Here is a 20,699-nt window from a genome sequence, read left to right on the forward strand (position 1 = left end):
GGTAAAGCTTGGCCCATAAAAATATATAATAGAAATTCAATTTGAAATGTAAGGAATATAGTTTTACATATCAATATTTTATTATGTATTGGAGTAATTGTCTCAATGATAAATGCATGCTTGTATCATAAAGCAAGCAAGTGCTCCACATTCAATACTAATGGCACGTTTGGTACGGGGAATAGCTATGCTATTCCCCCTCTATTCCCGATCATTTCCTATTCCTTCGTTTGGTACCAAATTGAAATACGGAATAGCAATTCCGCAGGAATAAAAATTCTGTCAAACAGGTTAAAAGTCAGTAATAGCTATTCCCTTCTCCCTCCCCAGTAATAGCTATTCCATGGCTCATGGAATAGCTTTCAAATATATAATGACCAAAATAGCCCTTATAACCTAAAAATATTACAACCCTATACCTATAAATACTTTTTTTCTCTCATTTTTCCTTTTCTTTCTCTCTCTTCTCCCTCTCTCATTCTCTCTCTAACTGGAACTCAACACCGGTGACGGCGGCGGCAACGGCGACGGCAGCAACCGAATATGATCGAAAAACGTCGATCTAGTCCTTTCAGACAATATTGAACCGAGATCGAGCCAGATCTGGCACTCAACGANTCTTTTTATTTTCTATTCCTTTCTTATTCCAAAGCTATTGTTACCAACCAAACACTGTAATAAGTCATAATAATTATTCCTACTCTATTCCATTCATCATACCAAACTACATAATACTTATTCTATTTTATTCCCACCTCATTCTATTCTCACGTAATAACTATTCTATTCTATTCCTATCTATTCCGCAAACCAAACGTGCTGTAAGTATTGGAGCTCAAAAGAAGATAAAAGAAAAAAGAATTATAGCCCAAAAGGCCTAATCAGCAATATTGCCAAACAGATTTGAGCCCTTTATGAGCCCAAAGACAACACAATAATACAAACATTTTGGACCAAAGCTTGTCCGAACTGGACCCGAACTTACCGAAACCAAAAGCCAACCTTAACAATAAAAATGGAAAAAGAACACGACAGCAAACATAAATCTCCATGAAGAGCCAAGCCGTAAGTAGTTTTAAGTCCAAAAGTCCCTCCTCTTCTCTCTCTTTTCCCAGTTAACAGATCTCTCTCTGTCTTTCGTCTCTCTCCACAAAACCAATCAAATCTCTTTCAAAACAACAGAGGAAAAAAGGCTTCCATCGTTCTCTCTAAATCTAGCTACTTTAACTTGGGTCTGTATTGCATTGGAGCATATATGTCAGCAGCTTCTTCCTTTAATCTCTATCTCGGGGCAACTTCTTGTTAGGGTTTCCGCTTGTGTTCTTCTTCGACAAAGAAAGATCTTTTTCGGCCTTGTTTTTCTTTTTTCTTGGTATGGACTATGAAGTTTGCGATAGTAGTGGTATGTTGCATTAATTAATGTCATATTTTTGCATTAAACAATGTGGGTGTGTCTGGGTTTTTTTTTTTTTTTGGGTTTGGGGTTGTGGGGTTTTATTTGTATTTGGAAATTGGATAATGGGTGCATTGGGTTTTTTTTTTTTGGGGGGGGGGGGGGGTGTAAGGTGAGATATGAGGGTTTAGGGTTTAATTGAGGTCATTACAATTTTGATAACTTTGATTTGGGTAATGGTGTTATGTGGTTTTCTTTGGCTTTTGCTTTCCAAAGGTATTGATTGGTGTTCAACTTTTAGGTGCAACTTGCTTGTTTTATTTTGAATTCTAACCGGGATTCGAATGTAAAGAAATCCATGATGAAAAGGAACTTGTTTTTATCTGGTCGATAAAATGGTTTTCTTTTCTTTCCTTTCTTCTAGTTCATAGTTTACTAGATTTTTGGTTAGTTGACACTTGAGAATAAACAAATAGCTATTGTTGTTAGAAGAATGCATTTGGTAGTTAAAGTTCATTCGTCCTGGCAATAAACTATTTTATTTTCTTCTAATTGTTTCAAAAGATTTTCCTTTGTGAATTATTATTGTTTAAATTGTCCACCTGGATTTGGAATTTTGATCTTCGATTTTGGTTGCTTACTAGACCAGTTATAGTCAATGCAATATCTTCACGTTTCTCTTTTTTCTAGTTTAACCATATTGTATCTATTCCCTCTAACTTTCTACTTTGCGACATGCAAAGACCTAGTTAAACTTGGGTTCGTGTTTATATGCATAAATTGATTAACTTTTATGATAGTATGCAAGAAGATTCCTGGTAGATCGGTTATTTTCTTCTCCTTTATGTGCATTTGTGACATTACACTTCCTGTATAACTGTTCTTTTACCCCCTAATAAATTTGGTACCTATCAAAGAGATTAATACTAGTAAACCTTTCAAGCAAGAGCATCAGATGACTAGTTAATGTCGTTGGATACTCTATCCAGCATGATCATCCATGGTTTTATCTGAAATGACTACAGGTACTGATGATGATCTGCCTCCATCACATCAAACTAGAGTTTCAAGAGGGGGTAATATTGCTGGCAATGGAAGATCTATCGTAGGTTCTGCCTCATATTCTAGGATGCACTTTGACATGGAGGCCCAAATACATCAACTTGAGCAAGAAGCTTACTGTTCTGTCCTGCGTGCCTTTAAAGCTCAATCCGATGCAATTACATGGGTATTTACTTTTCTGTATTTGTACTTCTTGTTTTTAATAAGCTTTCCAATTTATTTCAAGCTGATCGGGTTTGCATGCTCTGTCATATTCTGCATATTCAGGAAAAGGAAGGCTTGATAACAGAACTTAGGAAAGAACTGAGGGTGTCAGATGATGAGCATAGAGAACTTCTGACCAAAGTTAATTCTGATGATATCATCAGAAGAATAAGGTCTGAATGCGTCATTAAATGTTCTCACTATTAGGGGACAGTAATTGATTCAATGGGTTTTGTATCTTCTTCTTTTAATGGGTTATATGTGGGCAATGCTTGCAGGGACTGGAGACAAGCTGGTGGGAACCAGGCTGCAAGACTTAGTGCATCTCAGCCTGTTCACAGTCTTTTACCTAGTCCAACTGTTTCAGCATCCCGCAAGAAACAGAAGACATCTCAATCGGTAACTTCTCTTGCCATTGCTGTGCAACCACAGGTTTTAAAACCTCTCATATTAGTAGTTCTGTGCATGCAGCTTTCTTCTTTGAATGCAAATTAGCAAACTGCTTTAGAAGTTAGGGGCCAAACGCTGGAAGCAATGTTCTTATTTTCATGATAGAAATGCAGAAGAGTACATTGGCCTCCATCTACCTTGTTTTGTTTTACTCACGTTTTACCCTAACAGGGTCAGTCATTGCCTGGCTTATCCTCTGCAAAGGCCATGCATTACTCTTCTACAGTCTCTGCTGGAAATAGGCAATTCAATAACCGTGGTTCTGTTGGCTGCCTTTTGGCAAATGAACCTGCTGAAGGAGCAACATTTGAACCCTTAATTGGAAGGAAAGTGTGGACAAGATGGCCTGAAGACAACAATTTCTATGAAGCTGTAATAACTGATTACAATCCCTCTGAGGTATGTTAAAGGCATATAAGGAAATTTTCTGTGTCTCACTCTGAGACTTATCTTAACGCAGTACTTGTTTTGGTGATGCTGTAAGTCTTGACAATATATAACTTTGAAAGCATATGCATGACAACCTAAGGCTTTGTCACTGGTGCACTTTCTGGACCTGTTTATTTGGGTACTTGACTTGTGAGTCAAAAGATTTATACAACACTTCTTTTCCATTTCCCAATGGTGGAACCATGTTATTTGTCTCTATTTGCTAATTTATATGCGATCTGTCAATAATATCAGCTGTGGCCAAGTACAGACTTATTTTTTTAATTCACTGTACCTTAGGAAAAATATTTTTGTTAGCTATTAAAGGTACCCATATAATCATAATGATTGTTCAAAAGGCTTGTGCTTTATGCCTCAAAGTTTGAGCACCTGCTAACAGTAGTAAAATGCCTTTTAGAACTAATTTTAATATTCTGTGAATTGTTAAGCCATCATCAGTATGTTTTATATTTATTATTATTTTTTTACAGGGACGACATGCTCTGGTTTATGATATAAATACAGCAAATGAGACCTGGGAATGGGTTGATCTCAAAGAGGTAAGTGGATATGATTTTTTAGCATGAACTGAATCATTTGTGCCTGCTAGTCATTATTTTGTGCAGCAACAATGTTAGAATGTATTGAAAAATATAGTTTGCATAGTTAGTGATGCTTATTACAGGAAAAGTAAAATTCATTATTATAGGATTTTTATATCTCCACAAATCTCTTCTGAATTTGGAAGTTTGCTGGGCTTTGGCTTAGCTGAGGTTTGTTGGTTTCAGGGAAGAAATTTGAAAGAGTTATAATGTCCTACTCTCTCAATCTAATAAAGGTCTTTTTGGAAGTGGGAAAATATGAGACTGACATAAAGAGATCCCTCAAAAATTGTTCTTTTGATTGTAACCATTAAAAAGGGAATGGGGGTCCGTAAAAGCAGTTGCAATTGGTTCTTGGTGTGAATCTTTAGTTTAACGATATGGGAATCTTTATGTTCACGGGAAGGATGATAATTTTTATGCAATTACTGTGCAATTAGATATTCTTATAACGTATTTAACTTTATATTCTAGGAGATCCTAGGAATCTGGTGTTATTTTTCTGGCAGTCTTGGTTGTTTATGCATTTGATAAGTAGTTTCCTTGTTAGTTTTGCTTATCCTCTTAACTTGCGAGAAAGTGAGCCATTATAGATACCTATGATTTGTATAGTATGGTTGCCTTTCCTGATGCATCAATGCCTGGTGCTCCATTTCTTTAGTTGTTATATTTTCTCAAATTCTTTATATCTTTTCTTTTCATATTAAGTTCTTTCATTACCTTGATTTCCCATAACCTATGAAATACCAGAAACCATATAGACATATTTATGAAATCAGGTATCCTGTGTCCTTTCTGTGGCAGCATTCATTGGTCTCTTTGATTGGATAGATCTTGTGCTGTTGTTTCACACCCAACATACTTTCTTAGACATGACAACCAATCCAAATATAGAGATAATGTACAGATATAAGCCTGAGAATGACAAATCCAATTGTCAATATTGTAGTTGGTTTTGATGTTGAGTGGCTACTATTAGTTGGAATAACGACCATGAATTCTTTCATCCTTCCAATGAGGGATATTGAAAGTAAATAATCCATAAGTATGAAGGTATTAAAGTTCAGTAAAAAGGTTCCTTGATACAGATATGACAATATGGCTTACTTCTTCCAAATGCTAAGATGAAAACAAGACAAATGTTTAGTGGATTGATATGGCCAATAAATATTAGTGTAATATTTGGCAGATTTTCTGATACCAGGCACATTAGTTGGTAGTACACAACATATCGAAACTTGGCAGCAGAATGAGTGGCAGGGGTTACCTGGTAACTTAGTAGAGTTTTAGAAGCAATAACCATGTTTACTGGCTCCTTTTTGTAATTAGAAAATTACTTGCTGAAGGAAGATTTTTTCTGTTGAAAATAACTTCCCTGAAAAAAGAATGTTTACTGGTGTTTGGATGTCATTATGAAAATATATTCTGGTGGTTGGAATACAATGAAGATTTGGAAAAATTTTCATCAAGATTATCAAAATTTGCAAAATATAAATTTCTTAAAAGATAACAAAAATATATATGGTCTTTCTTTCAATGGAAATTAAACTAGAAAATTTCATTATTTATGCACTCATATTTGAGCTAAGGCAAACCACAAATCAAATCATCATAGAAACCCATTACTCCAAATTCAATTAAATAAAAAAAATGCAACAGCCTCAATGATCTCAAAGGAAATTCTTAGATTTCGTATTTTATGTGACTTTGTTATAACAACTTAAAAAGTTTGAAATCCATGAAGATTTCGGGGTGTTAATGGCTGATCTAGAGTAGAGAGATGGAGTTTGGTTTAACAAGAAAGAGGGCAAGGCCTAAGGAACAAGAGCTGTTGTTAGTGGTGGCAAGTTTTGTGGGGAGAGGGAGTCGCTTGAGAGTGAGAAATGACAGTGGATTGAGGTTTGAGGGAGAAAGGGAGATCGGATAGGAAGGGGATTTTACTGGCTCTTGGGTTTGGGTAGTCTTTAGTTAGGGGTTTGTGTGGTGAAGATTCTTGGGAAGGGAAAAGGCCTTTCATGTGTTTTGGAAATTGTCTTCCCCTTTCAAAAAAACAAAGGATATTTTTTTGTGTGTGTTTTTTGTTGCTTTTTCTTTGCACCAGCAAGCTAACTTCTGTTGACCAATTTATATTCTACCATCCAAACATTGGAAAATGACATCTGGAAGCCATTTTCTTCATGGTTATGAACTGGAGTCTTAAAATGTTCTACTAGCTCAATTCCTAATCCATGTTGCCAAGGTGATTGAACTTGTCTATTAGGAGATTTATGAGCAGTGCTGTTCCAGTCTTTGTCTTTGACTAGGAAGCACAGACAGACATGGGACACGTGCATGATGATACGGGATATGCCATCTGGTTTATGAGCATTAAAATCTTCTTAGATTTTTGAGCAGTCTCCTTTATTAAAATCTTATTAGATATACTTTAAATTTTATTTGGCTCAATTGTTGTTTAAACTTAAAATTCTAACTCAATAGGTTTTAAATTTTCCAATCAAAAGCTCATTTAAGCCAGCCCAATTTTATACTTGAGTCCTAACTATATTAACCCATTTTCTCCTTCACCAATGCAACATCTAGTTTTGGTAGTGCAGCCGCTGCATCTCCTTCCACCCCATCAATCACATAATCTTCAAACCAACTTTTCAATGTCTTACACATGCTTAGATTCACACTGCTTGAGCACAAAGCAAGCAAGAATGAACCGTTGGAGAAGTCACAAAAATTATAACCATTGGAAAAGTTGGTTAGTAGAAGGAGATGCTACAGCTGCACTTCCAAAACCAGATGCTGCATTGGTGAAAAGGATAAAGAAAATGGGTTAATATAGTTAGGGCTCAAGTATTAAATTGAGTTGGCTTAAATGGACCTCTGGTTGGAAGATTCAAAACTTATTGAGTTAAAATTTTAAACCTATAAAACAATTGGGCCAAATAAATTTAAAGTATATCTAATACAATTAATTGTTTCATATGCATGATAATATAATTATTTGTTGGAACAAAATGCTATCTAATTAGTTTTTTATATATTTTGAAAGATTTTAATGCATAGTCTATATTTAGATTAAAACTAATAAAGATATATAAAATAATAAATTTTAATGAAAAATTAATTAAATTATACACATATATCAATTATATGTATTAAATTTATATTTTATTACTGTGTTGTATCCTAATTTTTCAAAAATTACCATATCGCTTTGACTGTGGTTCCTAGGGTGTTTGAAAGAACAGTAGGGTGGGGAATAGGAGCATGTTGGCATATTTATTTGTTTGCTTTCTTGCATTGAAAGAGCTGATTTTAATTATCTTAGCCTGCCAATTGTTTTGCTGCTTCATCAAAGTGGAATGTTTCTTACCAGCAAAGAGTTTTTTGTCAACATTTTATTGAGAACTATATTGATCTCCTAATGATTACAGATTTCTCCAGACGATATCAGATGGGATGGTGAGGACCCAGGCATATCATATCGAGGGGGCCCTGGTTTTCATGTAGCTAAGAAATCCTTCAGCCGTGGTGCTCCTGCTCCAGGTCCTGGAAGAGGTCGAGGTTCAGTGAAGGGCCAATTCAGAAAAGAATTTTTGCCATCACAGAATGGTATTGCAAAGAAAGTGTCTGATGATATTGAGTTGCTTAACACAGAGACACTAGTAAAGGAGGTATTTATGGAGAACCATCTCAACTGATGTTATTACATGTCAAATTGAGATACACATTTTAAGTTGTTGGCTAATTCTTATTTTGATCCCATCAACAGGTGGAGAGGGTTTTTGATACAAGTCAACCTGATCCTCTTGAGCTTGAGAAGGCGAAGAAAAAGTTAAAAGTAAGATTATTATCGATTCATACCCACCTGGATATAGCTTTCTTTTCATTGCTTAGTACTGCAAGCCGCCTAATCAATATATTTAATGCATATGTAATGCAGGAACATGAACAAGCTCTCATTGATGCTATTGCGAGGCTTGCCGATGCATCGGATGGGGAAAGTGGTAATAAATATATGTGTACATAGTGATCTTTTGCATTCATTTCTGCATATTGCAGATAGCCCAGCACTTGTATTAGTACTGATTAGAATTAGTTTTTATTCCATTCAATTTGTTGAAGAAGCTAGTTGCATAATTTTTTTTCCTTTTTTCAAACATGTAACATAAGGTGATTTTCTTCTATTAAAACCATCTGGAACATTGTTTTGAATGGATCAAGGCAGAAATAAAATCTATTTACTCAGCCCATGTTGTATTTATTTTTTATTTTTTTTATTTTTTCCAACATGTAAGTGACACAGAGGTTGTATTAGATTACTGCTGTAATAGTACAAATTGGTCTTGATCCAGAGTGCATAGACAGTGTATGGTGGGCTGTTATTAAATGAACCAAGTTTTTGCTTTACAAATTATGGCATTTCAACAATGCTGTACGCAAGGTTAAGCTTTTTCTGAATTAGCGTACACCGGTGAGCCTAATTCTTTTGTTTCTCTTATTAATTGTCAGATGGAGAACAACCCTTCTCGCGTGGGCAACCCATGGAGCGGCTGTAAGGATGCAGACAACCAATGGTATTGTGGACACCATCAGAGATTGACTAGTTGGATTTTTTATTTCCTATTTCTTTGATTTTTATTTTTCCTTCTGGAATCTGCATCTGGTCCTCATTGGATAAAGAAGTTTGCCAGAATCTTGTACGAGGATCAGTGCTTTAACTTAATGTCCTTGGAAGATAGCTGCTTTCCCTCATCTTTCGGATGACAGTGTAGGTTGAGAACTTGGACTGGAATGTAAAATTACCCATGGCAGTCTTCAATGTAAAAATTTTGATATTTTAGGCTAAATGGCTGTAGTCTGTTGTGCATAGCATGTGAAATCCGTGTTATTGGTTGCAACCAAGCTTTCCACCATCTTTTCGCAACATATGCTAATGCTGCACGCCACAGCATAATGAGAACTGGAATACACAGGATTCAGTGACTTTAAAAATTGCATTTGCAACAAAATGTATTGTGATATTTCTTGTGAATGAATCTTTCAATTTAACTCCAATTAAATCACCATGAGTAGACACATGACATGATAGTAAGTATAGGTTTGGGTTTGAAGTGGCAGAGGACAGTCCTAGTATGCTTTCCAGACTGCTTGTAAATTTTAAGGAGGTGGTGACAGAATTGGCCTGTTCACAGCAAACAGATAGAAACAGGAGATCCCAAAGATAGGACTTAACTTTTGCCACTCCCTTAGGTGCTTCTATCAATTGGATTGGTTTTAACATTGTTGATTTGCAATCTTCAGCTTGTTTACAACAGTTGGAAGTTTCTACACTCATAAACCCTCATCAAGAGTTTCAGATTCAAGGGACTTTAATGGCTAGATGGTTTCTCTAAAAGGACAGCCACTACCTAATCTCACATTAAGCTAGAATTTCATACAAAAAGGTCCTACTTAAATTGCCATGAATAATTAAAAGAAAGGTGGGAAGATTCTCACAAAGAAGACAGCCTTACAACTAAACCACAGAAGGTAAGTTACAATGCTGGAAAGCAAGCAATTCAAAAGCCAACTCCTGTTAACAAGACAGCTGCTCACATCTAAGAGCTTAACTTTTTCTATACTGGTATTAACTGATTTGGGGGCGGCACTGCTAATCAAGAACATATATTCTGCCTGCAAATGATGATAGCACCAAAATGCAATCTCAAGAAAACTCAAAGCTTTCAGTAACTACTATTCTTCGGTAGAAAAATCTTTGAACCAAGTCATTGCTGGTGTTAAGGACAAGTACATACCTCAACAATCTGTCCAGCTTGAGTTCATCACCCATCTAATGTTAGCCTTAGGAAACCACTGGTCTTACTACATAAGAAAAAACAAATCTGTCAATCATGGAGAGATCATCACCCATCTAACATGGAATTCCTGTATAAATTGTTCCGCAAATTCTATTATGCCCTATAGATTAGATCTCGTTGTGATGTAAACTAGGCAAATAACAGCAGATAAGAGATGAGGATATGAACCTGGTCAAATTTGCTGAAACAGCCAAAATTAAAATTCAACTCAACCTGCTAAAATAGAACATTGACGTCCATTATATCACTCCCTTATTGACAACGAAATCAACAAATACTCGTGAATCACAAGATCAATCATCTGTGGCTCAAATTATCAGGAAGCAAGCAAAGGAAAAGAAAGTTAAGAAACGGATAAACAGACACATATATAAAGCATCAAAACTCCAAATAAACAATACCAAGAATCCAGAAACTCCAATCAGGCACACCCATCAATGATCATCACAAAAAATATAAGATTAAAAAAAATCATCAGTACAAGAACTGCATAAATAATTCTAAGAACCTGAAAGTTCAGCCTAAGCACATAAATCCAGTGATCACCAATCAAAATCAAACAAAAAAACTTTCATAAACACAAAGATCCCAACCACGAACCACCCACCAAGGCGTTAAAAGATAAAAATAATAAAAAGTTGATCAACGCAACCGGACCTCCAAGAGAATAAGATTAGCAACCAATCATTGAGGAACCCGTTTGTGCATAGCAACCAAAAAAGATCTTTAAGATCTGTCCACATCCTCAAATGTCAAGGGTAATTTGCTTTTACCCAGTATTTACCATTGATTTTATTGGTGATACTACCATGTTAACAGTCTCACAATGAGCGTTATGCCACTGGATTTAAAGATTGTTGGCTGGTTCAATTGAATTTCTATTCGTCCTGAAATGGGGTTATGGAGAAGGGGAAAATGGAGGGTATTGGGGGAAAAGTGTAGCAGAAATTGAGGTTGTCAAGTTAGGAGAGAAAAAGGGTCGAATTATAGGAGGATTGGTGAATGTCTGAACGATTATTTTAAGGAGGTAAAAGAAGAATGATAAATTTAGGAGGAATGATGTTGCCAAATCATAATATGAGTGTTGCTAAAGTTTTGGATTTCCTCAAAGCCATTTTGACAAGGAATGCTTGCTTCTATTCACTCACTTTCCTCTTTAATAAAAGGGATTTACGGTACGTTTTTTACCATCCAAAATCTCTCATGGAGGACTACCTGTCAGAATTATCAAATTTCTCTTAAAAAACAGTATGAACTTTTTATGATCATCTTGCCCTCTGGGTTAGGCCTTAGGCCCATCCCAAGAATAACATTCAAGCCTTCAATGAACGATGATCCCAATGTTCCCATGTCATGGTTTAATCCTAGAGCCCAGAGGCACGCATGGACCCATTCCACCCATTGCAGCGACTTCAGCCCAGAGGTTGATGAAAATGTCGTGCTTTATTGTACGAACTGCTGTGAATTTCCATTGCAAAGCTTGTCCAGGGCTAGGGGAAATTGAAGCTCAAGGGAGGAGAAGGTAACAAATTACCGAGTAAAGTAGACTTATGCTCGAGGATTGTATATGCATCGAGTCTATTGCAAACAGACTGTCAAAGATTTGGCCAAATCGTACAAGTCAAAAGAAATTGGTTTTCGTATGATTAGTTGCCATGTTGCTAGACATTCTCAACCCCGATGGAGCAACATACATTTGATAGAACAAAATATAATTTAACCGCCTAACACAATTAGCTATATGGGGCTGAACCATCTTACAAAAATACCCAAAAAAAGAAAAGGATACAGGAATTATCCATTTCACTTTCTCGATCGCTTCTTTGCATGTCCACTACCCAATTCGTTCTCAACAACTTCTCTTCCCCGTTTAGCAGGAACTGACGGAGTAGCAGGAGATGGTGCTGCTGCTCTCTTCGGTGGTCGTCCTGTACTCCTCTTTGCTGGGCTTCCCATCTCTTTTGCTCTTTTTCCACCGGAACGTGTCCGTGGAGTTGATATTTGATCCTTACGTTGATCACCTTTACTATTGCTGTTTTTCTTCTGCTCACCTCCATCTCCTTTACCATTATCGGAGCTAATCACACCCTTCAGCGTCTCTATTAATGGCCCATTATTGGATGAAGAGCTCCTTCTCATTCTATTCAGGAAGTTTGCTGCACTTCGCTTCTTTGAACTGATATTTGCGTTGGTCTTCTCCTTCTCAGCCTTGGATTCCGAATCCTCATTCGATGACCCACCTTTGCTTGAAATGGCAGTATTGGTATTGGCATCTGAATTTTTGTTTGTGCTTGTGTTACTACGAGTCTTTACATTTTTGCTTGCTTTTCTTGCACCAGAGGCAGATCTTTCTCTTGTTCTCTTCTTTGTTACAAGACTTTCCTCGGCTTTCTCAGACGATTTATCATGCTGTTTCCAATCTAGAACTGGTTTCTCATTCATCAATGTGGCTATCGGCTGCCTTTTTTTGTCTTGTCCAGAAGATGATGTTGATGCTTTTGCAGTAATTGAGCTCCGTTTGCGACAAGCGATCAATGGGACTGATAATTTAGGTTTCATTGACAAGGAGAGTGCTGGTTCCGGTTCTGGTTTCATAGGCATCTGGGATTCAAGCAGCGTGTAGGATTGTGCTTTGGGCAACGAGTTTGTGTTGGGAATCTGGACAGCAATCTCCTTTGAAACAAGTGGCCGAAGCTCAACAGCAGCTGCGTATTCTGACGACTTCTTGCCAAAGAAAACAATGGCATTGTTTAAAAGCAACAATAAGTCTCTAAAGAACTTGCTTTTGCATCCTGAATACCAGCCTTCTTCGAGCCTTGTCCGAATAGTCTCAAAGTCAAGATGTTGCCGAACCAAGTTCAGGTAATCTGGTGTTTCCTGCAGGATTGAAAACTTAGCCATGCCTAAGATATTTGCATGTCGCATTCATCAATTATGTGGGGCAAGAAAATGACAAATTAAAGAAATTGCAACTAATGGAAGCACATAGATCAAAAACAGCAGTCGATCCCATATAGCATACAAATAAAAAAAACATATGTTTTTGTTTTTATTTGAAGAGCATTATGATTAAAAATTAAAAGGTCTACCTGATCCTTACCTTTCCCATTCAACAAAATAAAAACTAAACCCAGGTGGTTTACACATGCTTTTGCTTCTTCTGACGTACAAGTATATGTACATGTGTACATGTCAGATTGATGCAAACTACGTGTGAGGGACCTTAACGTCAATAGGTTAATAAGATGTATTAAAATCTATTTAACACCTTTTAAATAGTATACAAATATAGAGAAAGGGGAAAAGACAAAGAGCACAGAAGACTGAAAACAGAATTTATTATTAGTCAAAGCTGATGACTGACCAAACTTGGGATGGAGATGGGAATAAAGGGCCTCTCCCAATTTCTTTCTTGGACAAGATTCTCCCCTAATACCCACCATAGATCTTGCACCGATTAGCATGCGTAAAAGGATTTCGTGTTTTCACTAAACCCATTACCCCAAACAACTTTTGCTTGTTCACAGCAAAATGGACCGACTAACAACTCCTTATCAGGATACCACGTGGACCCGAATCCACTGCTGTTCTTCCTTCTCAATATGGCAACGCCACAAAAATCTAGTTTGTGAATATGACCTCTAAATTTATGCAGTCTATGTTCTATCTATGCAAATTGCCGATGTAACATAATTAATCAAATTATAAACATTCACATAATCAGATTTAAAAAGGATGAATGAAAACAAGATTTCATAATACTAATCACGAGAACACCAAAGTCCAAGCCTACATTCAACAATCCTGTTTATTGGGAACAATAAAGGGGAGACGAGAAAAAGACAGGAGAGGACAGGCTATTGGCCAATGATATCAAGTTAGTAGTGGTAGTAGTAGCCAGTACTACCAGATTCCTTTTTTGGATATTGCCCTTTTTCCTTCTACTACCGAGTATAGTTTTTACTATTTATCTTTCTGACAAAATCAGAGGAAAGAGAATCTTTTCATTGAAAACCTAATTCCACAAGGTTCATTTGCTCTTTATCTCCAAGCATGGCTGCATGGGCCCAACCACAGCACATGATATTCATAACTAAGAAAATTACAGGAACAAAATGAAAGGGTAGTTTTCGTCAATTCCAGCCACAAAATGATCGACAGCACGCAATTACCCTACACTTAAATGTAGCTAAACCCACCCAAAATAAAAAAAATTAAAAAAACAAGGAAGAGAGACCAATTATTTTACACAACTATTAGACATTTCTAATACGGCCAGATCAGCGGTTCAATTGCAAGGATCTCATTAGATAAATCAACTGGTCCAAACTTTGTAAAATACCAATTCCCCCTTTATCTGTGATCTATCATGGAAGTATTCTCCATGACCGATAACTATTTATCATAAAAGTCACCAAACCTAATCGTGCTGACACGTCAACCCCAGATTGGGCCACCACTACTGATAGTGTTGCTGTATCTCACCCGCAAAGCACCCAATAAAAACCTTCTCCTTATCTCTTTTTTTTTAATAAAAAAAGTAATTATAAATTGATTTTAAAAAATTGAATCGAATTTTTTTCAAAAAATTAGAATATTTTGTGTTACCTGGCCATCGAGTCGGCGCTCAAAGAGGGAGCCGAGATTATGAGACCGGAAGATCTCGAGGAACTCAACCAACGGCTGAGATTCAATGGAAACCTTGATGGCCGGAGATTGGTCCAATTCCTCATTATCCGGTTCGTCCGGTTCAGCCTTTTTCTTTTCCTTTCCGGACAAGCTTGCCGAGCTCTGTACATCGCTGCTCTCTCTATTTGGTTCTTCCCCCTTTGACTCGGCTACTGACTCGGGCGAGTCACCAGGTTCTGTCCCCGGGTCACCTCTTTCCGAGTTCCCCGCCGATTCCTTCGCCACGCTATCACAACTCCCGTTGCACGAATCCTCTCCCGCTGGCTTCTCGCTCTCCATCTCCTTACCCGTTCCACCACCTTCCGGTTCGACCAGTACCGGTTCAACCTTCGCCTCCTCCGGTCCGGCTCCCGGACTCTCATCCTTCGGATCTGTAGAGTTCGACTCGTTCACCGAACGATTCTCCCGGTCCGACTCTTCGCCGGCGTGAACCGGTTTTTGGATTTGATTTTCCGGTTCGTTTTCTTCTTCCTTCTTATCGCTTTCCTCCTCTCTCTCCAGATCCGTTTTTTCAGTTTCTTTTCCGTTATCTCCCAAGCTCTGTTCTCTCTCTTCTTTCAATCTCTGCACCTTCAATTGCAACGACCTGTAAAAAAAAGCCAAAAAATTCTCGAACTTTGCCCCAAAAAGGAAATAATTTAAAATTTTTTAAAAAGGTATTTTTGTAATTATTTACACGATGGAGAGGTCATATTGTTGGACTTCGCGGCGGAGTTCAGCAACGCGGAGTTTTCGGAGCTCATCGAGCCAAGGAACGGCGGTGGTGATGTTATTAGTAGTTTTAGCATCGTCGCCTCCGGCGTCGTTTTCAGCGAACCGGAGCTTAAGTTCTTGAAACTTCTGCTGACAAGAGAGAGGAGTAAGGAAGAGGTGTCGGAGCGTGGAAGTACGTTTCTGGAGTTCCATAGCAACGGAGTCCCAACTCTCGGTGCCGTAACGGTGAACGGCACAGGCAAGTAAGAGCTCCTCCCATGTACCCCATGTTTGTTTCTCGGGAAAGTTGTCGGGTTTGGCCATGAAAAAAAATAGAAGAAATAATAATAATAGTATCGGTCACGGTCACGGTTCCATAATAATAATAATCCCTTTTCTGAATAATAAATTTTTTTAAAAAAAATTATCTTTTTAATGATTTGTTTATGTTCTTTTGGAATTTCAAAGAAAAATAAAGAAGGAATAGCTAGGGCAGTAGGGCTTAATCTCTGTTCTTTTCTTATTTTCTTCTGTGTGCGAGGTATTTGTGTGGTTTTATATGGGAATTCGGCTCGGCCTTTTGTACTAGTTCAACGATGACCTGCTTTTGCTTTTGTCCGTCAAATTACTTTTTAGCCCTTTTAGTTTTTTTTAACAAATTCTTATCTAAATTATTCAAATTTTTTCTTGATTAATTTATGGTAAGAAAAGATCTCTATTTGTGTATTTATTCAATCTGTTGGAATCGTGGTTGGTGGAACACGTTTAATTCTATTTGATTATTATAGCAGTGACGAGGTTGCCCTTCTAGACATCCATCTCGTTTCAACTTGGTTTAGGTACCCAACAGTTAGGACCTTAGTGACCAATTTAATTTATGTTAGGACTACTTAATTACTAATCTGATCCAAAATAGTTGAATGTCCTAAAATCTTTTATTTGAAAAAATGAAATTTCAAAATTAGGCCCTTGGCATTTCAGCCCAAGAAGCTTGAATGATTTTTGTAGTCTATGAACTAATCTATGCAATGGCCCGACCCAAGAAAATAAAAAGAAAATACTCGTAATTGGACTATTGGGATGAGCTATGGCAATATGGAAAGAATAAGGTTTGTTAGTCAGCCCAATTTCTTGGGTGACGAGCTATTTCATAGGCTCTGTTAAGTAATTACACTAGATTGAATTTGAGCGTTTGATTCAATAATATATATACATATATGAAACAAAATGTAAATCGCCTCTTTAACCAAATCATATTAACAGTAATAACCTATAGATGTTGGTTAATGATAGGCTTATTATAGCACAACCAAAGTGGGTCTTGTATCCGCTTTTCACTCTTTGTTTCAACTGTCATCTCTTTTGTTTTTTGGATAATTAACTTCATCACTTCTGGACTAAGGGCTTCGTATTCAGGCTAGATCAGGATCGTTTACAAAGCCATAACAACAAGACAACTTGGGAATCCAAATCAGTAACCAAAAGGATATGTTTTCTTTCGCCCTATATGGGTACCTCTTGTTTAATTCATGACATTTATTCATTGAAGATTGAGTTAGCAATAAAGAGAATTGCAAGGTTAATTATTTTTGTAAGTGAATGACCTGGAAGAATATTGGACACACAACTAGTCTGATTTCAATTCAGATTTGCACCCGAGCATTTGGTTGCATGTATTACTGTTCAAAGAATTGGGTGCATGTATATGATTAGTCTTAAAACATTAGTGATAACAACTAAACAAAAGGTTTTGCAAGAGAATGGAATTGGGTGCTTGAGTTCTCTTTGGTTTTTGGCCATTTTACAATGTGAAAACTTGAAATGTTTGTTTGAAGATATGCAAAGCCTAACAGCCCTTCCAACATTGGTGATTTGGGGTTGTGAAAAGCTTGATCTCTCTATGGAGCTGGAATTTGGAGGAAAAGATGATGGTAATCTTCGAAAATTATTTATTCTAGGGTTTACCAAAGATGGAGGCACTACCCCAATGGATTTTTCTTGGATCTACCAAAACTTTTCAGCAATTGTCATTTGTACATGAACTTGAGAACCACTTCACATTGCCAATCTGGCTCCAACATCTCATATCTATTCAAAAACCTTGGATGATTGCCCGAAGTTGTCATCTCTACCGGGAGGGATGCAACAGATCACTTCACTTAAATAATTGAGTATTGTGGGGTGTCTGAATTAAGGGAAAGATGCACACCACAAAGATTGCTCACATCCCTAATATTTATCTCAGCGACTTGGAAGACTTCAACTACAGATGATGAATCCGTAAAGGCGTTTCATCTCCTCTTACAACTTTCACATCTGTAACCATATTTTTTAAACTTCTGGGGAACTTCTGTCCTTATGTTCTAAGTCCAATCATTAATGCTCATACTCTTTAGAAAAAATTGAAAATATTACAACTTAAAGCATCTTTTTCATCTGTCCACTCCAATATTCTGAGTTCAACCATACTCAAACCATATTTTAATTTTAAGTCTTCTGATCAGTTGGATTTTTTTCTATTATATGTTTTTCTGTTCTAAATTATGCTATCTATGAAGTGGTAGGTCAAGTTCATGGATTTCTAGAGTTCTATAGGTGCTTGGACCAACTGCTTTCCTGTGTTACGTGTCATGTTGATCATTGCCTTGTAATGTATGTTGTAATCTGATATGTTCTATCCTTGCTTGTTTCCTATGTCATAAATCAACTCAAAAGTTTTTATTTCTACTAATTAAAGGTTATAGAACAATTATAACTTTTCCCCTCGATGGGTATATTGTGGCTGTGTGTGTTTTTAGTACAAGAAACAAAGAAGTAGCATTATGATATCAGCATTTAAATTTACTATTTAAACCTCAACCTACTCCATTCTTATTAGTATTATTTTAGCACTGCTTTATGGAAACCAAAATTTAAAACGAAAAGAAATACCATCTTTCGTAGGCTACTTTGAAATGATGTGACAACATAGCTTAAGACTATTTTCAGAGACAGAAGACTATTTTCATGTTCTACTCAGAAAAAAGGCAGCAAGCAGCAAGATTCACTAGGATAGTCTTACTTTCACTCTTTGGAAAAGAGTCCGGAACCAAATAAACCTATCGATTAAGAAATTTACAAATGAAATATTCACTAACCAAACCCAGTAATTTAAACAGTGCTAACAAATTTCAGATGTGCTAAACAAAAACTCACAAAATCGATTGTAGTGTAATTACTAAACCAAGCATAAACACTTAATAAAAACACTAACCAAAGCTTACATTATATTTCGACAAATTCAAGCACCCGTAGCTCCCTTCAATGCCTTCTTCAACTCCTCATTTACATCCACTTCCGTCGATTTCTTATCGTTGTTTCTTCTCTCCATTTTTGATCTACTAACCCCATTTCTTTCCATTTCTCGATATGTCCCAGAATTCAAGTCCCCGAATTGCCCGCCGGAGATTTCTCGCCTGAGATCCTCCACGGCTCTCTTCAGAAACCCATTCTCAGATTGCAAAGCTTCCAACTGTCGCTTAACAGTATAACATGCTGTCGCCAGGTCAGCATTGGAACCCAGCTCTGAACCCGCCTTGCTGTCTGTCGATATGGCCTGCTTCGACTCAACACTGTCCACGTGCTCGATCCCGATCTTATCCATCACCAAAAACGGAATCTTGCTATTCGAAATCCCAGCCGTTGGATCACCGAATCGGCCGACGCCACTCTTCATCTCCGATGGAATCCTCATTCCCCACCGGAATTTCAGCAGCGCCTTTCCCTTAACTGGCACCTCCGTCTTCGCCGCCACCTCCATTCCGGACAGAATCCCAGTGATATCTCCCCAATTCAGAGCCGCCAATTTCCTCTTCTCAGCAAAGAACCCGCCGGCCCCGCCGTTAACAGCCGGCGTATCCACAGCCTCAATCGACGAATCGTCCTCCAAAACGACGCCACTCCTTGGCTTCACGGCTCTATCAAAAACCGAAGACTGCGACTTCTTGATTGAGAAATCCCCAAACTGAGGCTTGAAGTGAAGCATAAAACTAGGGTTTCCAGGGCCAAGGAGATTAAACTCAGCACTCATAAGCATAGAGCTGGAAATCGGAGAGCCGAACGGTCCGGTTCCAGTTTTGACGATGAGAGAGAAAGGGTTCCACGTGTCATTAGGACGATAGGCGATTTTGATAGACGGTCCAGATTCGAAGAACGTAGAAAGATTTAAAGTGAGCTCCTTCGATTCGCCGGCGACGATTCCCGATTGAAACGGCAAGCCCAAAATACTTAGAGGTACTTTCGCTCTCAGCACCGGCCTTTTCTCTTCACGAAATTTCAATGAAGCTTTCATTTTTTTTTTACCTCAAAACCGTAACTTGAGATTAAAAATAAAAAAAGAAAATCTTTTCGGGCACTGAAGAATGAAGATTGGAGTGTAGAGCTTTTTGAATTTATAGGAATTTCTTATTTTGCTTTTGAAAAATTTTATTTAGCGGAAATTCCGCCAAATTTTGGCCGGATCGGGGAGGAGTTTCAGAGTGCTTGGCTATGGTGGGCTTAAAACGTAGGAGGGTTCGTCAGCTCTTGCCATTGGGTTTTAAGAAAATAACGAAAAGAGTAACAGTTAGGGAATTAAGGTTGGGGGCGTAATTATGGGGAATAGGAAGGGGGATTAGTGGGAGTAATGGTGGATGTGGATCTATGGCTACCACCCAAACCCAATGATAGATGAAATGATGAATAAACAAGGCAAAGGCGCCAGGTCTTGGAGTATTGTAGCAAACTTGGGTATTTTTGAATTTCAAAATTCAAAAAATTAAAAATCGTTTTCAAATGGCAATTATTTTATCTGGCGTTTATAAAATCAGTATTTAAATTTTTATAAAGTTAATCCACCCATAATTTTGCAGCGGATTATCTGTGAACATCGCTGGGCTTTTTGGTGATAGCTCTTACTTTACCAAGTTTTCAAATGCATTCATAACTAGGAAGATAATTGTTAAAAGAAACCCAAACAGCGATGCTAATGCCATCTTTCTGATAAAAATGGCAATATTTACACACACCTTTTATTTTTCTTAAAGCATTTTTTTAATGAAGTTACAAGTATATTATAGAGATGATTTCGTGTATTATCCCACTTGATTAAATAAAATTAAGGTATTTTATAATTAGATTCGATTAGAGTTTAAATATTAAAAGTACTACTCAGCATCAAGTAAAGTTTGAGTAGTGGTGTTAGGGTATGTACTATCGGATTATAAATAATGATTCTTAACATAAAATATTAATTTTTTATTGTTTTTATGATAAATGACTTATATTACTTATAGTTAACATAAGCTA

At 37.2% G+C, this 20,699-nt stretch overlaps 3 protein-coding genes across 4 annotated transcripts; 1 reads left to right on the forward strand and 2 right to left on the reverse strand.

Annotated features, from left to right (window-relative positions):
• Positions 1,053 to 9,003, forward strand: LOC18599092 (protein EMSY-LIKE 1). 2 transcript variants are annotated; one of them, XM_018121416.1, is made up of 10 exons: positions 1,053 to 1,402; positions 2,419 to 2,621; positions 2,723 to 2,832; positions 2,938 to 3,058; positions 3,281 to 3,508; positions 4,030 to 4,098; positions 7,566 to 7,805; positions 7,904 to 7,972; positions 8,075 to 8,138; positions 8,644 to 9,003. In XM_018121416.1, the coding sequence occupies exons 1-10, from the start codon at positions 1,375 to 1,377 to the stop codon at positions 8,688 to 8,690; spliced, it is 1,179 nt and encodes a 392-aa protein (XP_017976905.1). In that variant the 5' UTR covers positions 1,053 to 1,374; the 3' UTR covers positions 8,691 to 9,003. The 2 variants fall into 2 exon arrangements, with proteins under 2 accessions (XP_017976905.1, XP_007028972.2); XM_007028910.2 differs by having other exon boundaries at positions 1,053 to 1,372.
• LOC18599094 (pinin) lies at positions 11,531 to 16,033 on the reverse strand. The gene is made up of 3 exons (XM_018121415.1): positions 15,358 to 16,033; positions 14,601 to 15,267; positions 11,531 to 12,869 (listed from the first exon to the last, which is right to left on the reverse strand). Exons 1-3 carry the CDS (start codon positions 15,696 to 15,698, stop codon positions 11,796 to 11,798), a joined length of 2,082 nt encoding a protein of 693 aa, XP_017976904.1. The 5' UTR covers positions 15,699 to 16,033; the 3' UTR covers positions 11,531 to 11,795.
• LOC18599095 lies at positions 18,399 to 20,092 on the reverse strand. The gene has a single exon (XM_018122419.1). It carries the CDS (start codon positions 19,702 to 19,704, stop codon positions 18,655 to 18,657), a length of 1,050 nt encoding a protein of 349 aa, XP_017977908.1. The 5' UTR covers positions 19,705 to 20,092; the 3' UTR covers positions 18,399 to 18,654.

Source organism: Theobroma cacao, chromosome 5 (assembly GCF_000208745.1).
Source record: "Theobroma cacao cultivar B97-61/B2 chromosome 5, Criollo_cocoa_genome_V2, whole genome shotgun sequence".
NCBI lineage: Eukaryota > Viridiplantae > Streptophyta > Magnoliopsida > Malvales > Malvaceae > Theobroma > Theobroma cacao.

Bases quoted from the DNA above. Each gene is read 5' to 3' on its own strand.
- LOC18599092 (XM_018121416.1), top strand. From the start codon at position 1,375: ATGGACTATGAAGTTTGCGATAGTAGTG. The intron at 1,403-2,418 runs GTATGTTGCATT...AAATGACTACAG, and splicing joins TGAAGTTTGCGATAGTAGTG to GTACTGATGATGATCTGCCT. The intron at 3,509-4,029 runs GTATGTTAAAGG...ATTTTTTTACAG, and splicing joins CTGATTACAATCCCTCTGAG to GGACGACATGCTCTGGTTTA.
- LOC18599094 (XM_018121415.1), bottom strand. From the start codon at position 15,698: ATGGCCAAACCCGACAACTTTCCCGAGAAACAAACATGGGGTACATGG. The intron at 15,268-15,357 runs GTAAATAATTAC...TTTTTTTTACAG, and splicing joins CAATATGACCTCTCCATCGT to GTCGTTGCAATTGAAGGTGC. The intron at 12,870-14,600 runs GTAACACAAAAT...TCAATCCTGCAG, and splicing joins AGCGCCGACTCGATGGCCAG to GAAACACCAGATTACCTGAA.
- LOC18599095 (XM_018122419.1), bottom strand. From the start codon at position 19,704: ATGAAAGCTTCATTGAAATTTCGTGAAGAGAAAAGGCCGGTGCTGAGA.